This window comes from Naegleria gruberi, assembly GCF_000004985.1.
Source record: "Naegleria gruberi genomic scaffold NAEGRscaffold_3, whole genome shotgun sequence".
Classification (NCBI taxonomy): Eukaryota; Heterolobosea; class Eutetramitea; order Acrasida; family Naegleriidae; genus Naegleria; species Naegleria gruberi.
Window position 1 is genome coordinate 438,278 of NW_003163324.1, and position 18,948 is coordinate 457,225.

The 18,948-nt window shown below is 28.6% G+C and overlaps 7 protein-coding genes across 7 annotated transcripts; 5 read left to right on the top strand and 2 right to left on the bottom strand.

Moving 5' to 3' along the window:
* Positions 1-1,338: 1,338 nt before the first annotated feature.
* NAEGRDRAFT_45713 (uncharacterized protein) lies at positions 1,339-2,679 on the bottom strand (the record flags this gene model as incomplete). The annotated part of the gene is made up of 1 exon (XM_002682432.1): positions 1,339-2,679. One exon carries the CDS (start codon positions 2,677-2,679, stop codon positions 1,339-1,341), a length of 1,341 nt encoding a protein of 446 aa, XP_002682478.1.
* Positions 2,680-3,259: 580 nt separating this feature from the next.
* On the top strand, positions 3,260-5,130 carry NAEGRDRAFT_78048 (amino acid transport protein; the record flags this gene model as incomplete). Its single annotated transcript, XM_002682230.1, has 3 exons — positions 3,260-4,285; positions 4,393-4,542; positions 4,607-5,130. 3 exons carry the CDS (start codon positions 3,260-3,262, stop codon positions 5,114-5,116), a joined length of 1,686 nt encoding a protein of 561 aa, XP_002682276.1. The 3' UTR covers positions 5,117-5,130.
* Positions 5,131-5,537: 407 nt separating this feature from the next.
* NAEGRDRAFT_62318 (uncharacterized protein) lies at positions 5,538-6,890 on the top strand (the record flags this gene model as incomplete). The annotated part of the gene is made up of 1 exon (XM_002682231.1): positions 5,538-6,890. The coding sequence occupies one exon, from the start codon at positions 5,538-5,540 to the stop codon at positions 6,888-6,890; it is 1,353 nt and encodes a 450-aa protein (XP_002682277.1).
* A 236-nt stretch (positions 6,891-7,126) lies between these two features.
* NAEGRDRAFT_35026 (uncharacterized protein) lies at positions 7,127-8,969 on the top strand. Its single transcript, XM_002682232.1, has 2 exons — positions 7,127-7,278; positions 7,413-8,969. The coding sequence occupies exons 1-2, from the start codon at positions 7,219-7,221 to the stop codon at positions 8,928-8,930; spliced, it is 1,578 nt and encodes a 525-aa protein (XP_002682278.1). The 5' UTR covers positions 7,127-7,218; the 3' UTR covers positions 8,931-8,969.
* Positions 8,970-9,200: 231 nt separating this feature from the next.
* On the top strand, positions 9,201-14,328 carry NAEGRDRAFT_62320 (uncharacterized protein; the record flags this gene model as incomplete). The annotated part of the gene is made up of 5 exons (XM_002682233.1): positions 9,201-9,292; positions 9,351-13,793; positions 13,835-13,950; positions 14,008-14,113; positions 14,178-14,328. 5 exons carry the CDS (start codon positions 9,201-9,203, stop codon positions 14,326-14,328), a joined length of 4,908 nt encoding a protein of 1,635 aa, XP_002682279.1.
* A 406-nt stretch (positions 14,329-14,734) lies between these two features.
* On the top strand, positions 14,735-17,410 carry NAEGRDRAFT_62321 (uncharacterized protein; the record flags this gene model as incomplete). Its single annotated transcript, XM_002682234.1, has 1 exon — positions 14,735-17,410. The coding sequence occupies one exon, from the start codon at positions 14,735-14,737 to the stop codon at positions 17,408-17,410; it is 2,676 nt and encodes an 891-aa protein (XP_002682280.1).
* A 102-nt stretch (positions 17,411-17,512) lies between these two features.
* On the bottom strand, positions 17,513-18,830 carry NAEGRDRAFT_62322 (uncharacterized protein; the record flags this gene model as incomplete). Its single annotated transcript, XM_002682433.1, has 2 exons — positions 17,513-18,384; positions 18,467-18,830. 2 exons carry the CDS (start codon positions 18,828-18,830, stop codon positions 17,513-17,515), a joined length of 1,236 nt encoding a protein of 411 aa, XP_002682479.1.
* Between the last annotated feature and the right edge of the window lie 118 nt (positions 18,831-18,948).

The window sequence follows — 18,948 nt, forward strand, 5'->3', positions numbered from 1 at the left end:
AGTAAGTTTACTCTTATTATTAATTATTGATTATTTATTTATTAGTGATGAGGATGATACTCATTAATATTACAATATTCGGAATTGTTAGGAGAGATTTCTTATTTGTTACTACAATTATTTGGAATTAATATTATTGAATCTGATTGGAAATACACTGAATTTGAATAAGTGGAAACAACATGGCCATGGTAAAATTAGTGGATGTAATTGGATCTTTCAATTTATAATTTGAGTGGATGATTAATGACATTGTCATATTGATGTTTCTGTAATTAACAAGTTGAGCTTTGATAATTTGAGTGGATGGCCAATATTTAGCTGTTGCTTTGTTACATGATTTCAAATAATGACAAGTTGATTTTAGACTTGTTCAAATTTAATAAATTTACTTTTTTTACAGTCTAAAAACTTGATACCAATTACTGTGTAAAATACCCTTAACTTTTTGTTTTTTTCGAGCCCTGAATTATTAACAAAACTTTCTCAAAGTTGCACCCAACTTTGAGGGTGAATTTCGGTTTTTTTAGGGGTAAAGTTTAAAATGTTGACAAGCCAATCACAGCTAGAGCAAAGCAAAATGTGACCCTAAAAAACCCTCTAAAAAATATTCGGGTTTTCTTCAAATTCAGGGAATAAAAAAGAATGAAAAACTCATCACTACAAACTGGAAACAAACTTGTTGCAGAGAGAACCAAAGCACATCAACATTCTGAATTTCTAGAGAAGGTTAAAATACATGGCAGAACTCCAATGAATCATCCTGAATTTTATAAAGTGATGGAAGTTTGCAATGAATCTCTTCCCTATGTTCAATCATTGAATAATTCTACCAATCAAGATGAAATACATCAAAGATTTGGTGAATTAATTGATAGTCCATTAGATAAATCCACAGGTGTATTTATACCATTTCATACTAATTATGGAAAAAATATCAAAATTGGAAAGAATGTTTTTATTAATCATAATTGTTCATTCTTAGATCTTGGAGGTATTACAATTGAAGATGATGTAATGATTGGACCATGTGTTAAAATTACAAGTGAAGATCATCCAATTTCAGTTAAGGAACGTAAAACTTTAATTACAAAAAATGTACTAATTAAGAAGAATGCTTGGATTGGAGCAGGTGCAACCATTCTTCCAGGTATAATTATTGGTGAAAATTCTATTGTTGCAGCAGGTGCAGTTGTTACTAAAAATGTTGAACCCAATACAATTGTTGGTGGAATACCTGCCAAAGTCATTAAACAAATTGAAGATTAACATTTAACTTTAATAAATATTATTTGACATGAAATGGTCATTCGAATTGGTGGAAAAAAGAATCAGTACTTAAACTCTTCTCTTTTCATGTTTAGCACCATAATAAGTATGATAATCAGTAACAAGTTGATGATCGTTATTAATTTTTGATTCATCATCCAATCGAAGTGAATCAAAAAATTCATGTAATAAAAGATCTTTAGCACTTGTTCCACTCGATGATTTGATACTTCTCTTCAAATCACTAAATAATTTAGTATCTTCCTTAGTAGATGTGGATGAATCTAATTTAATTCTCTTTGTTAAAATTTCCTTCACTCTATCTAAATCACTATTAAATGCATTCGAATGAAAAATATTTCCACTTTCAATTTCTTCTCCATCTTCTTTTTGAATTCTACTCAATCCATAATCTGCAATTTTTAACATGAAATTACATTCAATTAACCAAATATATTCATCTTGTTCAATCTTTTCAAAGAATGCAATACCCTTCTTATCTGATTTTGGAAGTTTCTTATAAAGTACATTTCTTTCATGCATATCATTATGTTGGAAACCAATGGATTCTGCAATTGCAAGTGCAAATATTAATTGAAATGCAATTGATTTAGCAAATGAAAGTGAAACCTTTCCATTGATTGAATTTTCTTGAATTAAATCAACAATTCCACCATCACACTTCTCCATCATGATATTAAAATAATGTGGACATGATGTCTGTTTCTTTTTTCTTTTAGGTTGCTCCATTTCTTCTTCTTCTGAATCAGTTTCATCATCATATAAATCATCCTCAGGACATGTTGTACTTGAGAATGAACTAAACACATTTGGAAATAAATTCAATTTTCCAACTCTCATTTTAGTTAATTCTTTTTGAATTTTAAATTCTCTAATGGGTGTACAATTTTCTTGTTTCTTTACAATTTGTTGACTTTTAACAGCAATATTTGGTGTTTTAAAAGATGGAGAAAATAATGAATTTAAAGCATTACTTGTTGCATTGGAAGGTGAAAATAAAACATTTGGATCAATGTTTTTGAGTGGTGTTCTAGGTGTTGGTGTTCTTTCACCTCCTGATTCAGAATCAGCATTGCTCTGTTCATTGTTCTTTTCATTCTCTTTTGATAGAATAATTACACTTCCATATTTACCTGACATGATATTTGTATCCTTCTGTACTGCTAATTTTTTACGTTTCACTTCGTCGCGAAATCTCTTATTGGGTGTTTTCAACATGTTGGCAAAATTGATGGCACTCGTATTAGTACTAGCAGAGTTGATGATTTGTTTACGAGGTGTTGTTAATCTGGATGGAGAGGAATCACATAATGGTGTTGGAGGTTGTTGTGGTGGTAGTGCACTACTTGTTGTTGCGGAACGTGATGAGGCTCTGGTTGTTCTACGCATTTTTTATTGGATTTAAAGGTACTCTTTGATTTTTCTAACGGATAGCTTTGGCGGGCTTCTACTGTCATATGGAAAATGTAATGAAGAAAAGATGATGGGTTTACATTCAAAGAAAGAAATGAACACTGTATCAAATGACAACTCCACCAAGATAAAACAATCATATTATTCTCTGACATTCACTATTTTCTTTGTTCTTAATGAAATTTGGAAGATTGACCCAACACATTCCAATTCTAATTTTCAGAGAGAATACGGAATATTAAAAGAAGGTGAAATATGCTTTCTAAGCCAAATAAATCTTCTTCTTCACATCTTCTATTGAGAAGAGGAGCCAAACAACTTTCCATTGAGGAACGAATTTCCCATCTTTTAAAACAATCAACTCCCACACTCCGGAGAATCACACAACTCCAAATACCAAATTATTCCACTCGCTCAAACACTTTAAAAAAAATTAGCAGTGTAACTCCCACACAAGTATTCTTCTTCTAGTGTGTATTCTATAAATTATCATCATCATCACCAATAATCATCATCATCATCATCAACAATAACATTGAAATTCATCATCACAATCATGAATGATAATTCAGCCTATTACTTGTCATCAGAGACACCCATAATGAATCCACCCTTTCTTCTTTCATCAAATCAAGAAGATCCATCATTACTATCAATAAATAATGTTGGATATGGTGGAGTGGGAGATTTGAATGAATCAACAGATCATTTACTAGGATCCAATGAAGTAGTTGATAATCAACAACAACAATTAAATCATGATGATTTAAATAATGAACATGAAGTTATAATTAAGAAACAACTTCCATCTAAAACTAATTCCTTTTCAACTTTTTTAAATTTAACTAAAACATTTGCAGGTGCATCAACTTTTGCTTTACCTTGGAGTTTTAAACAATCTGGATTACTGACAGGTGTATTAATTGTATTATTTCTTGCTATTTTAAGTAATTACACAATGAAATTATTGATTAAATGTAGAAGATATATACAGTCACAAGAAGAATATAAAGAATCATCTGAATATTGGAAGATTAGACCAGTAAGATTACCAATTTCTCATAAAAAAGAATTAAATGATGAAGGAAAATTAATTAATTTACCAATTTATCCTAAAAAACATTCACCACCTAAAACTATTGATGAAAATGGTGAAATTATTACAACTATTGAAAAGTCAATTGATCCAAATGATTATATTTATGAACAAGATAGAATTATAACTTATATTGATATTGGATATGAAGCAATGGGTAATTTTGGAAGTATACTTGTATATGTATTAATGGTTATGTGTAATGTTGGTGTTGGTACAATTTATTTAGTTTTAATGGCTGGTTGTTTAAATGGAATGGTTCCAGAAGTTCCATTAAGAGTTTGGATGTTATTTTTCATTCCACTTTTCATTGTACTTTCTTGGATTCGTTCTTACAAATATTTAGCACCACTCACAATGATTGGAACTATTGCTTTATTATTGGCCCTCGGTTCTGTACTTGTTTATGGTTTCATTTATCAAAGACATAATATGAAATGGCCATGGGAATATGCTCATGTTGCTTGGATTGAACCTTCTACATTGGTATGTTATTGTGAATTGATTCTTTGAATGATTGTTAATTGTTAATGATTGAATGATTGTTAATGTGATTGTTAAATGATTGAATAATTGTTATTCTTGATATATAGCCACTTTGTATTGGTAATGTAATGTTCTTGTTTTGTACTCATACAATGATGTTATCAATTGAACAATCAATGAAAACAAGAAAAAGATACTATACTACTCTCAATTTTTCATTCATTTTTGTAGTTATTGTTAATTTGACATTTGGATTGGTAAGTTTAATCATTATTTCTCTCTCTAACATATTTCACATTATATTAATGTCATGAATAATAGTTGGTATTTGAATTCTTCCCTTATAATATTGAACAAAGTGCAACTGAAAATCTTCCACAGAATTCCATTTTTGTCTATATAATTCAATCATGTTTATGTTTAGAAGTTATATTAACATATACAGTTGTATTAATGCCAGTTGGTGAATTATTTGATGAAAAGATTTTACAAAAATTATTAGAAAAATTGAAGAGATTTGTCAAGAATCAAAAATTCTCTAAATTTCTCTATTTCCTACTGAGTGTATTATTTAGAAGTTTAATTGTTGTTATAACAGTTGGATTAGCAGAGGTATTTGGTGATAGATTTGGAGTAGTCATGTCATTCATTGGCGCACTTTCACCAAATCCATTAGCTTTTGTTTTACCTCCACTTTTTTATTTAATTATTATGAGAAAGACAATTTCATTACCTACTTTTATTTTAAATGCTTTTATTATTGTATTTGGTGTTTTAACAATGGTATGGAATACTTATTCAAGTATAATGTCAATAATTAATGAAAAATAAATGAAAAATAAATGAATGCTTAGTTAATGATTAATCTTTTAGTAAATTCTAACCCTTATCTGTTTTATATGGAGATATTTTTGTAAACAACAATGTTAATATGTTCCAAAGACATTCGCCTTTGGAGATAGATATTGTGCATGTTTTTACTCCTCACTGCTATTGATGATTGAATTTACAATAGGAAGGAAAATTAAAATGGAGATGATGATAATTAATTTTCCATCACTGCGATGCACACTCTTACTAAAATTGTCCTATTCATAGATAAGGTGCGTACTTTAAATTAAAAAAAAAGCCTCAACAACAATCAACTTGAACCTATTTTCTTTTAAATCCTCATCGACAACAATATTATAGGCTATATAGACTATAATTATACAATCTACACCAACAAACAAACGATATACATTTTACAACAATGACAACTTCAACAGATACTGATAGTCAATATTCATCTGTGGTCGGAAAAGAAATTGATGATCATGATGAACAACCAACACTTTTAGATGTTTTATTATGTTGTTGTATGCCATCACTAAGACCTTCACGTTTAATTTATTCAATTTTATATCCAACATTGAATACAATTTTAAATCAATTTGGAAATTTTAAACTTGAAAAGATTATTAGAAATATAGTAACTCATCCAATCACTAAATTTATAACTATTCATTATGTTAAAATAATTAGTGTATTAACTTATTTAAGCATATCATTAATACTTTCAGGATTAGGAGCATTCTTCTTTTCATTAATGTTATTAACTTATTATAGACCACCAACACAATTTGATCATCCAATCTTTTTTATTAGAAATGGAACAACATTAAGTGCTAATGTGACACTTTTATCACATGATACCTCTAAATCACTTGTTCAAAATGGATTGTATATTGATACTTTTAAAGTTAAATTTAATTTACCTGAATCAAATGTAAATAGAGATATTGGAATGTTTTCAATTCATGCAGAATTTTATGATAGATATAATTCAAAACTTTATTCAACATCTAGAAGTGTATGTGTTAAATCTTTAAATCATTCTCAAGGTTTTTCTCAGAGTATTCTCAAATATAAATCAGTAATGAGTGAATTAGTTAATACTGTATTTTCATTACCATATGCTTTATTAGGAAAAGCTGATGAAACTGAAACTCAATCTGTTGATATGTTAACTGAAACACAATTATTAGAATTTAATTCAAGAGTTGTACAAAGAGCTTCACATGTTTATGTTTGGTTATCTCATGATAATTTACAAATTTATAGCAGTAGTATTCAATTATTTGCAAGGGTTACTGGAGTTTGGCATTATTTGTATCAATATCCAATCACTTGCTTTTTAATTCTATTCCCAATGGCTTTTCTTTCAAATATGAGTGGTTATTTATTTGTTGGTGCCTTTTTATTTTACAAATTTATTTACAGTAGTGGAAAATCAAATAGCATTACTACTAGTACAATTACAAAACAATCTATTAAGCAACAAGCAACTTCTAATGAAAGTTCAACTACTTCAAGAAAGAAAAAGATTACAACAACAACTGTTAGAAGAAAGAAGATTATTCATACCTCATCATCTGATTCTATCAGTGATGATAATGATAGTATTGATGAGGACATTAATGAAAATATTGAGAATGATGAACAACAACCAAGTAGAATTGATTCACCTTCTCAAAGCTCTACAACAAGTACAACAAAAAGACAAGCTGCCTCAAACAAATTGAAAAAGAGATTAAAGAAGAGAATTGAATTACAAGATGAATAAACTGTTAAAACCTTAAATTGATGATAAAACAATCAGAAATCATTATTCTCAAAAATGTAATATCCTTAACCTTCTTGATGTATTCATGAATCACTCATTAAATGTTGTGCACCTTAATCAATGTTGTATGACAACTCAAGAATGTATTCTTCCTCTGATACAAGTTGTTTATTAAAATCAGAGTCAATGGATGATACAAAATACAACATGCTGCTAATTCTTTCTCTCGGTAAGTTGTCAATGCAAAGAAACACGGAAAGCCTTCGGCATTTGAATAAAAAATATTCCAAATTACAAAAAAAATACAACCACTTGGAAAACCCTTATAATGTCATCCGAAATTTTAAAACAAGGTGCCCACGAAGAAAAGGGTGAAATGGCCTTTATGGTATGTATAGAGAAATTTGATGATGTATATTAAAGGATTGATGATAAACGGGATGTGGATTTTCTTCATTTCATACAACAACAAAAATTTGATACAATATTGATAATACTTTTTTAAAAACAACAATACAACAGAGTAACATCATTGGTGCCATTGCTGTAGCTGACCTTCTTAAAACAACCCTTGGTCCAAAGGGTATGGATAAGATTTTAGTTAAAGTTTCTGAAGGAGCCGACGGAAAGGTTGAAGTCACCAACGATGGTGCCACTATCTTGAAAGCCCTTTCTATTCAAAATCCAGCTGCTAGAATTCTTGTAGATATTGCCAAGACCCAAGATGAAGAAGTTGGTGATGGTACTACTTCAGTTTGTGTCTTCACAGGAGAATTGTTGAGACAAGGAGAAAAACTTTTAGATCAAAAGATACACCCTCAAACTATTATTTCTGGTTGGAGAAAGGCTTTAACTGTTGCTCACGCATCACTTTTGAAGGCCTCTGTTGATCACGGAAATGATAAGGAAGCATTGAAGAATGACTTGTTAAACATTGCACGTACAACATTATCATCAAAGATTTTGCAACAAGAAAAGGAATTGTTCGCTCAACTTGCTGTTGAAGCTGTTCTTAGATTGAACGGAAGTACTGATTTAAATCATATTCAAATTCTTAAGAAGCCAGGTGGTTCTATGAAGGACAGTTATTTGGATGACGGATTTCTTCTTGATAAAAGTGTAGGAGTTGGTCAACCAAAGAAAATGGAAAATTGTAAGATTCTCGTTTCTAACACACCTATGGATACTGATAAAATTAAGATTAACGGTGCTGTTGTAAAGACAGCCAGTATTGCTACACTTTCAGAAATTGAAAAGGCTGAAAAGGAAAAGATGAAGAAAAAATGTCAAAAGATTGTTGATCACGGAATTAATGTTTTCATTAACAGACAACTTATTTATGATTATCCTCAAGAATACTTTGCTGATAATGGAGTTATGGCTATTGAACATGCCGATTTTGAAGGTGTTGAAAGATTGGCTCTCGTTTTGGGTGCTGAAATTGTTTCAACATTTGAACATCCAGAATTAGTTAAATTGGGAACTTGTGCTGCTGTTGAAGAAATAATGATTGGTGAAGACAAACTTTTGAGATTTAGAGGATGTGCTAAGAATGAAGCTTGTACAATTGTTTTACGTGGTGCTTCTACTCACCTTTTGGAAGAAGCTGATCGTTCTCTCCATGATGCTCTCTGTGTCTTGTCTCAAACTGTTCTTAACACAAAGACTGTTTTGGGAGGTGGTTGTAGTGAAATGTTGATGGCTAAAGCTGTCTCTGAAGCTGCTAAACAAACTCCTGGTAAGGAATCAATTGCTATGGAAGCTTTCGCTAACGCTCTTAAGGCAATGCCTGCTATCCTTGCTGACAATGCTGGTTTGGACTCTGCTGAATTGGTTTCCGTTCTTGAAACTGAACATTACAAGGGTAATTCTGATTTTGGTATTGATGTTGTCAAAGGTGAAATTGGAAATTTGAGAACTTTAGGTATAACAGAATCATTCAAAGTGAAAGAACAAGTTCTTTTATCTGCATCGGAAGCTGCTGAAATGATTATCAGAACTGACGAAATTTGCTACTGTGCCCCTAGACAAAGAGAATAATCAACCTAAATTTATTAAATAATTTATAATTTATCTTAAGTTCCTCTATTCTGTGTATTTGAGTCATTGATATCATTGATATCTATCCTTTCAACACAATTTTATTTTGAATTGTTCCATTCCCAACTAGCCTGAAAATTCCCTCCATTTAAAACAACACAAAAAAATTCAATTAATTACCAACAACTCTTAGCATCATCCTCACTCTTGTTTAAATAATAATTTGATCATCAAATAGTTTAAAACAATCGGATCAAATACTTATAGAGGATGGCTCCAAGGAGATCAACTAGGTCCAACAAGATTGAAAAAGCAGGTTCAAGTGAAGATAAACCAATTCTCACACCTGCCAATGTTATTACGTATGTATGAATTTAAATTGTTTAATTAGAGGCTAATAATTTATTAACTTACAAATAGAATTTTGAAAGAATATCAAACTAAAATCCAAGATGAAATTAAGTTCATCAAATCAACAGGTGATGGTCGTACTAAATATCTTCACTATTACTTGGAGACTTTGAATAGTTCGGAGATTGATTTTTCAATCATGGAAGCCTTGGAACAAAGTTTAATTCCTGATTCTTCTTCTGCTACCAACAATAACTCTACTTCTTCTAGTAGCACCAGTAATGATGATGATAATAACATAACAATGGTGGAAGCAACAAGCAGTGTTGATGAACAACCAGCAACAGCAGTTGTGGATAAAGTAATTGTGGAACAACAAGTTGAGCAAACAAAGGCTAAATCACCAACTCCATCTATTGAACAAGTTAATGATGATTCTATTATGAAGGATGACCAAGTGGTTGAACCAACATCATCACACGTTGTTGAAACCACTCCAATAGTAGTAAAACATTCACCTATTCATAAAGATGATTCTACAACAAGTGAGCAACAACAAGTAGATTCTACCACTCTGATTTTACCACCATCACAATCAACACCAACTATTGAACAAGTTATTACAACATCAACACCACCTCCTTTATCACCACCTCCAACAACAACAATACCAATAGTAACATCAGACAAAGTTAACAAAGAAATCTTACCTCCTACAGTTCAAGAAGATATAACATTACCACCACCAATCACTACTACCAACAATGCTACTACTCCTCCTACCACCACTAGTATTATACCACCAACAATAGAACCATCAACAAGAGAAGTGACTGAGGAAGAGGAAACAATTGAAAGTGATGAAGAAGAGGATGAAGATTATCAACCTTCTAAAAAGAAGGCTAAATATACAACATCATCATCTAGTACTACTACTTCTTCTTCAAATGATGATGAAATTATAATTGATAAAGAAAGATTAGCAGAGGATGAATTACTTTCAAAAGAAAAGGAAATTTTGAAACAAGTTAAAGAAATGCAAAAGAGAGGAGAATGGCTTCCACAAACACAACAAAAAATTGGAAAAGAACCAAAAATTAACACAACACATTGGGATTATCTATTAATGGAAATGCAATTTATTCAAAGTGAAAATGCAAAAGAAAAGAAATGGAAAATGTCAACAGCTAAAAAGAATGCCAAAAATGTTGCTAAATATCATGAACAATTAATTCAACTTGAAGTGAAAAAGAAAAAAGAAGCAGAAGCTCATTTAAGAAAACAAGCTTCAAAAATTGCTAAAATTGTCAAGACTGAATTTTGGGATAAGATTAGAAAACTTGTTACTTTTAAAAATCAATCAATTATTGATGAAACAAAACAACAATTATTAGCTGAAAAGAGAGATTTACTTGTTCAACAAACTGAAAAATTTACACAACTCATTTCACAAGATTTAATTTTACAACCAACACCTTTACAAAATTCAAGTAATAGTACTGAATCAACAGCGACCACTACTATCAATGATAATACTAGTAATAATAATAATACAGATAGTAGTAGTAACAATGATAATATGGATACAACTTCAGATGATAAAAATACAGCAACACCATCAGTTGAATCATTAATTTTAAATAATTCTTCAGAAACTAATGAAGCAGAAGAAGAAGATTTTGATTCAGAAGAAGAATCAGATTTATCTGACGATCATATCATTGATTCTGATGATGAAGATGAGGATTATGAAGATGAAATTGCAATGTTACAAAAAGATATGGAAATGGATACTGAACAACTTCTTTTACAACATTACAATAAACCTCCACAAGATGAGGAGGAATTGTCATCACCACCACAACAAGAACAACAATCAGATGCCATTTCTACTACCACCACCAATACAACTACTTCCAATGATCATCATACTATGAGTGATGAAACTCTTACAAATATAGCAACTACATCTGATAATACTAATAGTAATAATAATACTAGTGATAATAATAATCAAAATGATAATGCTAAATTTATTCAAGTAGCAGAGGATGCTAAACAATATCAACCAACAGGATGTACACTTCAAAGTACCAAAGTTAAAACACCAATTCCATATCTATTAGATAAAGATTTAGTATTGAGAGAATACCAACAAATTGGACTTGATTGGTTAGTAACAATGCATGATAAGGGATTGAATGGAATTTTAGCAGATGAAATGGGATTAGGTAAAACTATCATGACCATTGCACTTATTGCACATTTAGCATCTAAAGAAGAAATATGGGGACCACATTTAGTTGTTGTACCTTCAAGTGTTTTATTGAATTGGGAAATTGAATTTAAAAGATGGTGTCCCTCATTGAAAATACTTTCCTATCACGGAACACAAAAACAGAGAAAGGATAAGAGAGTTGGATGGAGTAAACCAAATGCATTTCATGTTTGCATTACTTCATACAATTTAGTAATACAAGATGCTCTATCATTTAAGAGAAAGAAATGGCACTATTTAATTCTAGATGAAGCTCATCATATTAGAAATTTTAAAGGTCAAGCATGGCAAACATTGTTAAATTTTAATACTGAAAAGAGATTATTATTAACAGGTACACCATTACAAAATAATGTTATGGAATTGTGGTCATTGATGCATTTTTTAATGCCACAAGTATTTCAATCTCATTCAGAATTTAAAGATTGGTTTTCAAATTCAATTCAAGGAATGGTTGAAGGTAAACAAGAATTGAATAGAGAATTAATTTCACGTTTACATACAATTTTAAGACCATTCATTTTGAGAAGATTAAAGAAGGAAGTTTCAGAACAATTACCTTCAAAACAAGAACATGTTATCAAAGTTAGACTTTCACAAAGACAACGAAATTTATATGAAGATTTTATATCAAGATCTGATACGAGAGAAACTTTAGCTTCAGGAAATGTTTTTAAAATGATTAATGTTGTAATGCAATTAAGAAAAGTTTGTAATCATCCAGATTTATTTGAACCACGTCCAATTATTTCTCCACTTTCATTACAACCTTTAGAATTATTATCAATTCCATTAGATTTTATTAATATCGATAATATTTATTATGGTTCTAATGAATATATGAATGATAATTCAAATAGATTGAAATCTTTACAATTTACTTTGAAAAATTATTTCAATTTCATTTTTACACAATATGAAATGGAAATGAATCATTATCATTATTATCAAGTTAAACAGTTAAAAATTCAACCTTATCAATCATTTATTAATAATAATCATAGTAATAGTAATCATATCAATAGTAATAATAGTAATACTAATAATAATAATAATCATAACAATAATAATACTACCAATAATAATAATACTAACAAATCATTATTATTATTAGAAAATTTAACAATTGAAGAAGAGGAATATTTATATAAAATGTATCCTGATTTAAATATTGATAAACATTTAGATAATCCATATTTTAAGAAACGTTCATTAGAAATGGCACTTGAAAGATATAATGAAAAATCTAATAGATTAGCATATATGCAATTAGTTAATCAAAATAGATATAAAAGAAGACCTATTTATGGATATAATTTAATTAAAAAGATTGAAAGTTTATATTTAAATGATCATTTAAGAAAATATCATGAACATTCTAATATTAGAAATGTTAATCATTTAGAAATGAGTAATATTTTATTAGAAATGTGTAAAACTTATCAAGATGTTGCTCAAGATTATGATTTTGAATTGAATAATTTTATTTGTTTTATTCATCCAGCTAGAACAAGTGAAGAATCACAAATAAGAGAAGTATCAACTATTAGATATAAGAGAGATGAAATGAATGAAAATTCTAGACAATTAATTTCATCAACATTGGATTTAATAAGAAAACCATCTATTAGAATGCAAATGCATTTTCCTGATAAACGTTTATTACAATTTGATTGTGGTAAACTTCAAAAATTATCAAATTTATTAAAAGATTTAAAGAGAGGTGGACATAGAATATTAATATTTACTCAAATGAGTAAAATGTTAGATGTATTAGAATCATTCATGTCAATGAATGGACATTCATATTTTAGACTTGATGGTCAAACTAAATTAGAAGAAAGACAATACATGATGGAAAGATTTAACACTGATCCTAAAATATTTGCATTCATTTTATCAACAAGAAGTGGAGGTGTTGGTATTAATTTAACAGGTGCAGATACTGTTATATTTTATGATAGTGATTGGAATCCTGCAATGGATGCACAAGCACAAGATAGATGTCACAGAATTGGTCAAACTAGAAATGTTAATATTTATCGTTTAATAAGTGAATCAACTATTGAAGAACGTATTTTACTTAAAGCCAATCAAAAAAGACACATGAATGAAATTGTTATACATAATGGTGCATTTACACCTGATTTTTTAAAGAATCAAATGGAAGTGAGAGATTTATTTCAAGATTCAATTGATTTTTCATCTGCATTGAAATCTGCTGAAGAACAAATGTTAACTTTTAATACTACTACTACTAGTAATATAATAATAGAAGAACTATTATTTCTACTAATAGTGATGATAATGATGATGGATCAAAGGAAAATTATAATGAAAAGGATTTGGATAGAATTTTAGCAAGTGCAGAAGATGAAAATGATGTTGAAGGTTTGTTTTTTAAGATTTTTTTAATTTTTTAATTATAATATTATTTAATATAAATAGCATTGAAAAATGCAAAGAGAGAACAAAATGAACAATCTCAAAATGATTATGCTGATGAGGAAAATGCAGAAGATGATATTATCAAACATTTATCATCTGTTGAAAAGTATGTTTATTCTTTTATTTAAAATTTAAATTCAATTATAATTATATAATATTTAATATTAAAGATATGGATTTGAATTATTAACATCCATGACATTGAGAGCAGTTCAACAAGAAATTGAAGAAATGAAACAAAATGAAAAGGAAAAGACTGAAAATTGGAAGAGTGAAATTGAAACAATTCAACAACCAAATGAAGAAGAAGAAGAAGTCTGATAATAGTTCTGATGATCAATCTTCAGAAGAAGAATCTGATAATGAAATCGATGATTTAAAACAACAAGAGGTATTGCATCAATCACAATTACACAACACTGACACACACTCTATAACACTACCACCACTATTACCACTATCACCACCATTATCATCATTACAATTTAATAACGATATTAGTAATGATGATAAAATATCCTCCTCATCATCACGTAAACGAAAGAGTACACTATTGGAATAATCACAATTTCACTCAACTAAGTTTTTATAAAAATTTAATTTTTCACATAACAATTTTACTTACATTTTAAAGTTTAAACAAGATAGAAATGTATTAAATTCTTTACAAATTAGTATACCAACTGCAATATTAAGAGATTTATATGGTGATTTGGAAGAATTATTCATGACAAAAAAGAAGAATTCAATTAAGGATAATGATTTTGAATTACAACCTTCTATTTTACTTCCTTTTAATAATAATAATAGTATTAATAGTATGAATATGAATAATAATCATTTGAATCATTTGAATAATCATATGAATGATGATAATAGTTTAATTCAAGTTAATAATGAAATAATGAATGATGATAGTAGTGTATTATTAGATTATAGTGAAATTGGAAGTGGATCAATAGATGATATAATGATGTTTGCTGATTATCCTATTGTTAATAACACTACTACTACTAATGATAACAGTTCTGATTTAACACCAACTAGTATTTCATCACCAAAATCCAATTCAACAATAACTGGAAGTACTGGATCATCATCTTCTAATGAAAAGAAGAAGAGAAAGAGAAAGGAATCTGAAAATTCTAATCATTTAACCAGTGAATCATCCAATGTAAATAATAATATCACCTCATCATCATCTTCATCATCATCATCAATAACAACACCAATAACAAATTCACTATTAGAATCTAAATCTATTATTTTAATTGAACAACAACCTAAGAAGAGAACATCTAAATTAATAGATAAATCACCTCTAAAACCATCATCATCTTTAAAATCTAATTTAAATTCTTCAACACAACAAGCATCATCTTCAACAACAATTAGAAGAAAGAATAATAGATCAACTAGTCAAGATACAGAAACATTTATATGGACATTAGAGGAGGAACAATTATTATTAAAACTAGTTGAAAGACATATACATTTTAATAATTCTAGTAGTACTAGTAATAATTCTAATAATAATTTATCATTATATGAATCAACAATTGAAGAAATTAAAGAAGGTGTTAATTGGCAACATGTAACTGACATGTTAAATGAAATATTATCACCCATATGTCCAAATAGATCAGCACAATCATGTTCTAATAAGGTTGAATTATTATTAAAAGAAATTCAATCAAGTAATAATTTAACTGATCGTACCAAAGATAGAACATTTGATGAATTAGTTAGAGAAATTAAAGAATTTAGATTGAAGAGAGTTTACAATTGTATAACTGGTACTTTTATTGGAACACCAATAGTTGGTAATAATTCAAATTCAAATTCAAATACTTCTAATAACATATTATCAATGAGTAGTGGTGGAACTATATTATTACCACCACCTTCTTCATCCTCATCTAATACTACTACTTCTTCCTCTAATACTTCTAATAGTAATGCAATGAAGAGAAGGAGTAAAACACAAAATTCCATAACATCACTTGTATCCTCTCTATGTATGATACATAAAAAGAAGAAGAAATCATCATCCTCATCATCATCAACAACATCATCATCGACAACATCATCAACAGGTAACAACAAATCAGATTCATTTGTTGTACTATCAGCATCACAATCAAAGAAATTACAACCACCTAAATTATTAATATCCTCTACAATTGTTGAATCTCAATTAATTTTAAATAATATTAATGCTACTTCTAATAGTAATGCATCAAAACATACACTTGATTATAAGAATACTGAAAAACAAACACTTACATTAAATTATTATAATGAATTTGAAAAGAATACAAATATGGAAAATAATAATAATACTACCAATACCAATACCAATACTACTAATACTAGTAATATAGATTTAAATGATTCAGATAATAATTCAATACCATCATCACCTATAACACCAACTCTAAAAACAATGAGTCAACAATTTGATTTTATGAATGATGATGAATTTGGATTAAATATAATTGGAATGAAAAAATCAAATTCTTATTCTTTCAATTTTAATCAACAACAACAAACAAATAATAATAATAGTGGTGGTAGTGGTAGTAGTGGTGTTGGAACAATTGGACCAACTAGTCCACAACATCAACGTAAACGTGGTACTATTACATCATCTAATAAGCAATCAAGTAATGTTATTAATAATACAAGTAATATGGCAACAACTAGTTCTGTAATAACACCAATGACACCATTAAATACATTATCAAGTAATAATAATAATACTATAACCAGTAATAATAGTATGATGGGTTTATTAACACAACCTTCATTTATTAATAGTAATAATACTAATATTAATAATAATACTAATAATAATAATTCAACAAGTAATGTTAATGTAGTGAATTCAGCAACATCTGCTGCAACTCAACCAGCAACAGGTGCATTCTTACAAAATAGAAATCATTTATTATCTACTCAAGCAAATAATATGGTTGTTGGAGTTAATGTTAGTGGAATTGGATCAGCAGCAACATCAACAGTTGGTAATATTGTTAATCCTGCATTACTAACACCTGGTACTACTTATGGTGGCCAACATATTCAAAATGTTGGAACCTATTATGCAACTCAAGCATATACACGTGGATCAATTGTACCAACTATTAATCCAATGGTTAATACTTATTTACAAGCTCAATATAATGCTTCTTTATATAGAGCTAATGTTGGAACACAACAACCAATATATTTCAATCCTAATATTGTAAATAATATTGTAAATACCAATAATACAAATGTACACACCATCAATAATCCAACCAATGCAGCAACTCAACCTGCAACTAGTCGACAATCAACAAGTAATTCTTTTGCTCCAAGTTTTTTCATGAATCAAAATAATCAAAACAAGAAACAATAAATTGATTGTCATCTTTTCTTTAAATAAACTTTGAGCATATGAATAGATTCGTAGTTAAATGGAGAATAAAAAGCATTACCAAATCTTTTCTTTAAATAATCTTTATTGTTTAGTAGTAGCATTTTCAAATCTTTGAACAAGTCTTTGATTTTGACCACTGTGTGGCTTCTTTTCAAGTCTCTTATCCAGCAATGACTTGGCAATTGGATGATTTTCCTTGTTTGGTGAATTGAAAATGGCATGAAGGAATAAAAGTTCAAATACATCTCTTTGAGCATTAGATCCACCAATTAAATGAGTCTTTCCAGGGAGAATGACATCTTTGAGTAATTGAATAGTTTCATCAAATTTAGAATCATTAAAAGCATTAATTGCCTTACAAATTGGAATACCAACTTGTTGATGAACAAGAGCACAAGTATGATTAACATCATTAGATTTGGAATTTGTATAATTTTCCAATGATTGAATATGTGAATTAATAATTTCTTCATGAATTAATCTATTATTAAATACCATTGTAATATGAGCATCATTAAAAGATAAAGCATGACTATGAATAATATTTTTCCATTGATTTCTAACCTTTTCCCATCTATTATCATTCTTTTCAATCATACCTTCTAAATATAATCTAAATAATAAAGCAGAAGCATCAACTAAATCTAATGGAGTAATTGACTCGATGAAAATTGAAATCTTTTCATCATAAATTTTTAAAATTTCATCCTTTTTTCCTTGATCCATTAAATATAAACAGAAATGCCACCACATATGACATGCTAATGCTTGACAATTAGCCCAATTATTTTCTTCTAATTTCATAAATTCAATTCCTTTTTGAATTTCACCTCTCATTTCATTAATATGAACAATTGCATGTAATGCCCATGCATCATCTTGATTAATTTCAATAGCTTTAATTGCTGCTTTCATACCTTCATCATATCTATGTACTTCTTCTAATCCAAATGCTTTTTATATTAAATAAAATTAAAAATTAAATTAAAAATATTTAATAATATTTAATAAAATAAAAAATAAAAAATAACCCACCTAACATTCCCATAAAATAACCATATAATTCCATAGGTACATGATCATCTTGTTCATAAATATTTAAATGTTTTTCAACACTTGAACAAATATTATTAGATTGACCAAGATAGAAATAAGCATCATGTGCAAATTTAAGTGCAATTACATCTAATGAATCAATTTTTAATAATTCTTCCCATATTTCAGTAGCATTAATATATCTACCTTCTCTCCATGATTCTAATGCTTTAATATGAAGAATTTCAATTTCATTTTCACTTTTTAATTCTTTTAAAAATTTTAATTTTTTTAAATAATTTTCATTATCTAAAAATAGATCAGTTCTTAATAATTCACTTCCTAATTCAATCACTCTTGCCATTACATTTAATGGTTCTTCTTTTAATGTTTTTTCAAGTGTTTCTGTCATTGAATTCTTCCATCCAATGTACTTTTATGATCATGATGATTATATGTATACTTAATTGTATTGTTATTAC

What these genes read in the sequence shown, in the direction of transcription:
- NAEGRDRAFT_35026 (XM_002682232.1), top strand. Translation starts at nt 7,219, where the DNA reads ATGTCATCCGAAATTTTAAAACAAGGTGCCCACGAAGAAAAGGGTGAA. An exon ending in AGGGTGAAATGGCCTTTATG is followed by an intron (nt 7,279 to 7,412) that starts GTATGTATAGAG and finishes ACAATACAACAG; the next exon opens with AGTAACATCATTGGTGCCAT.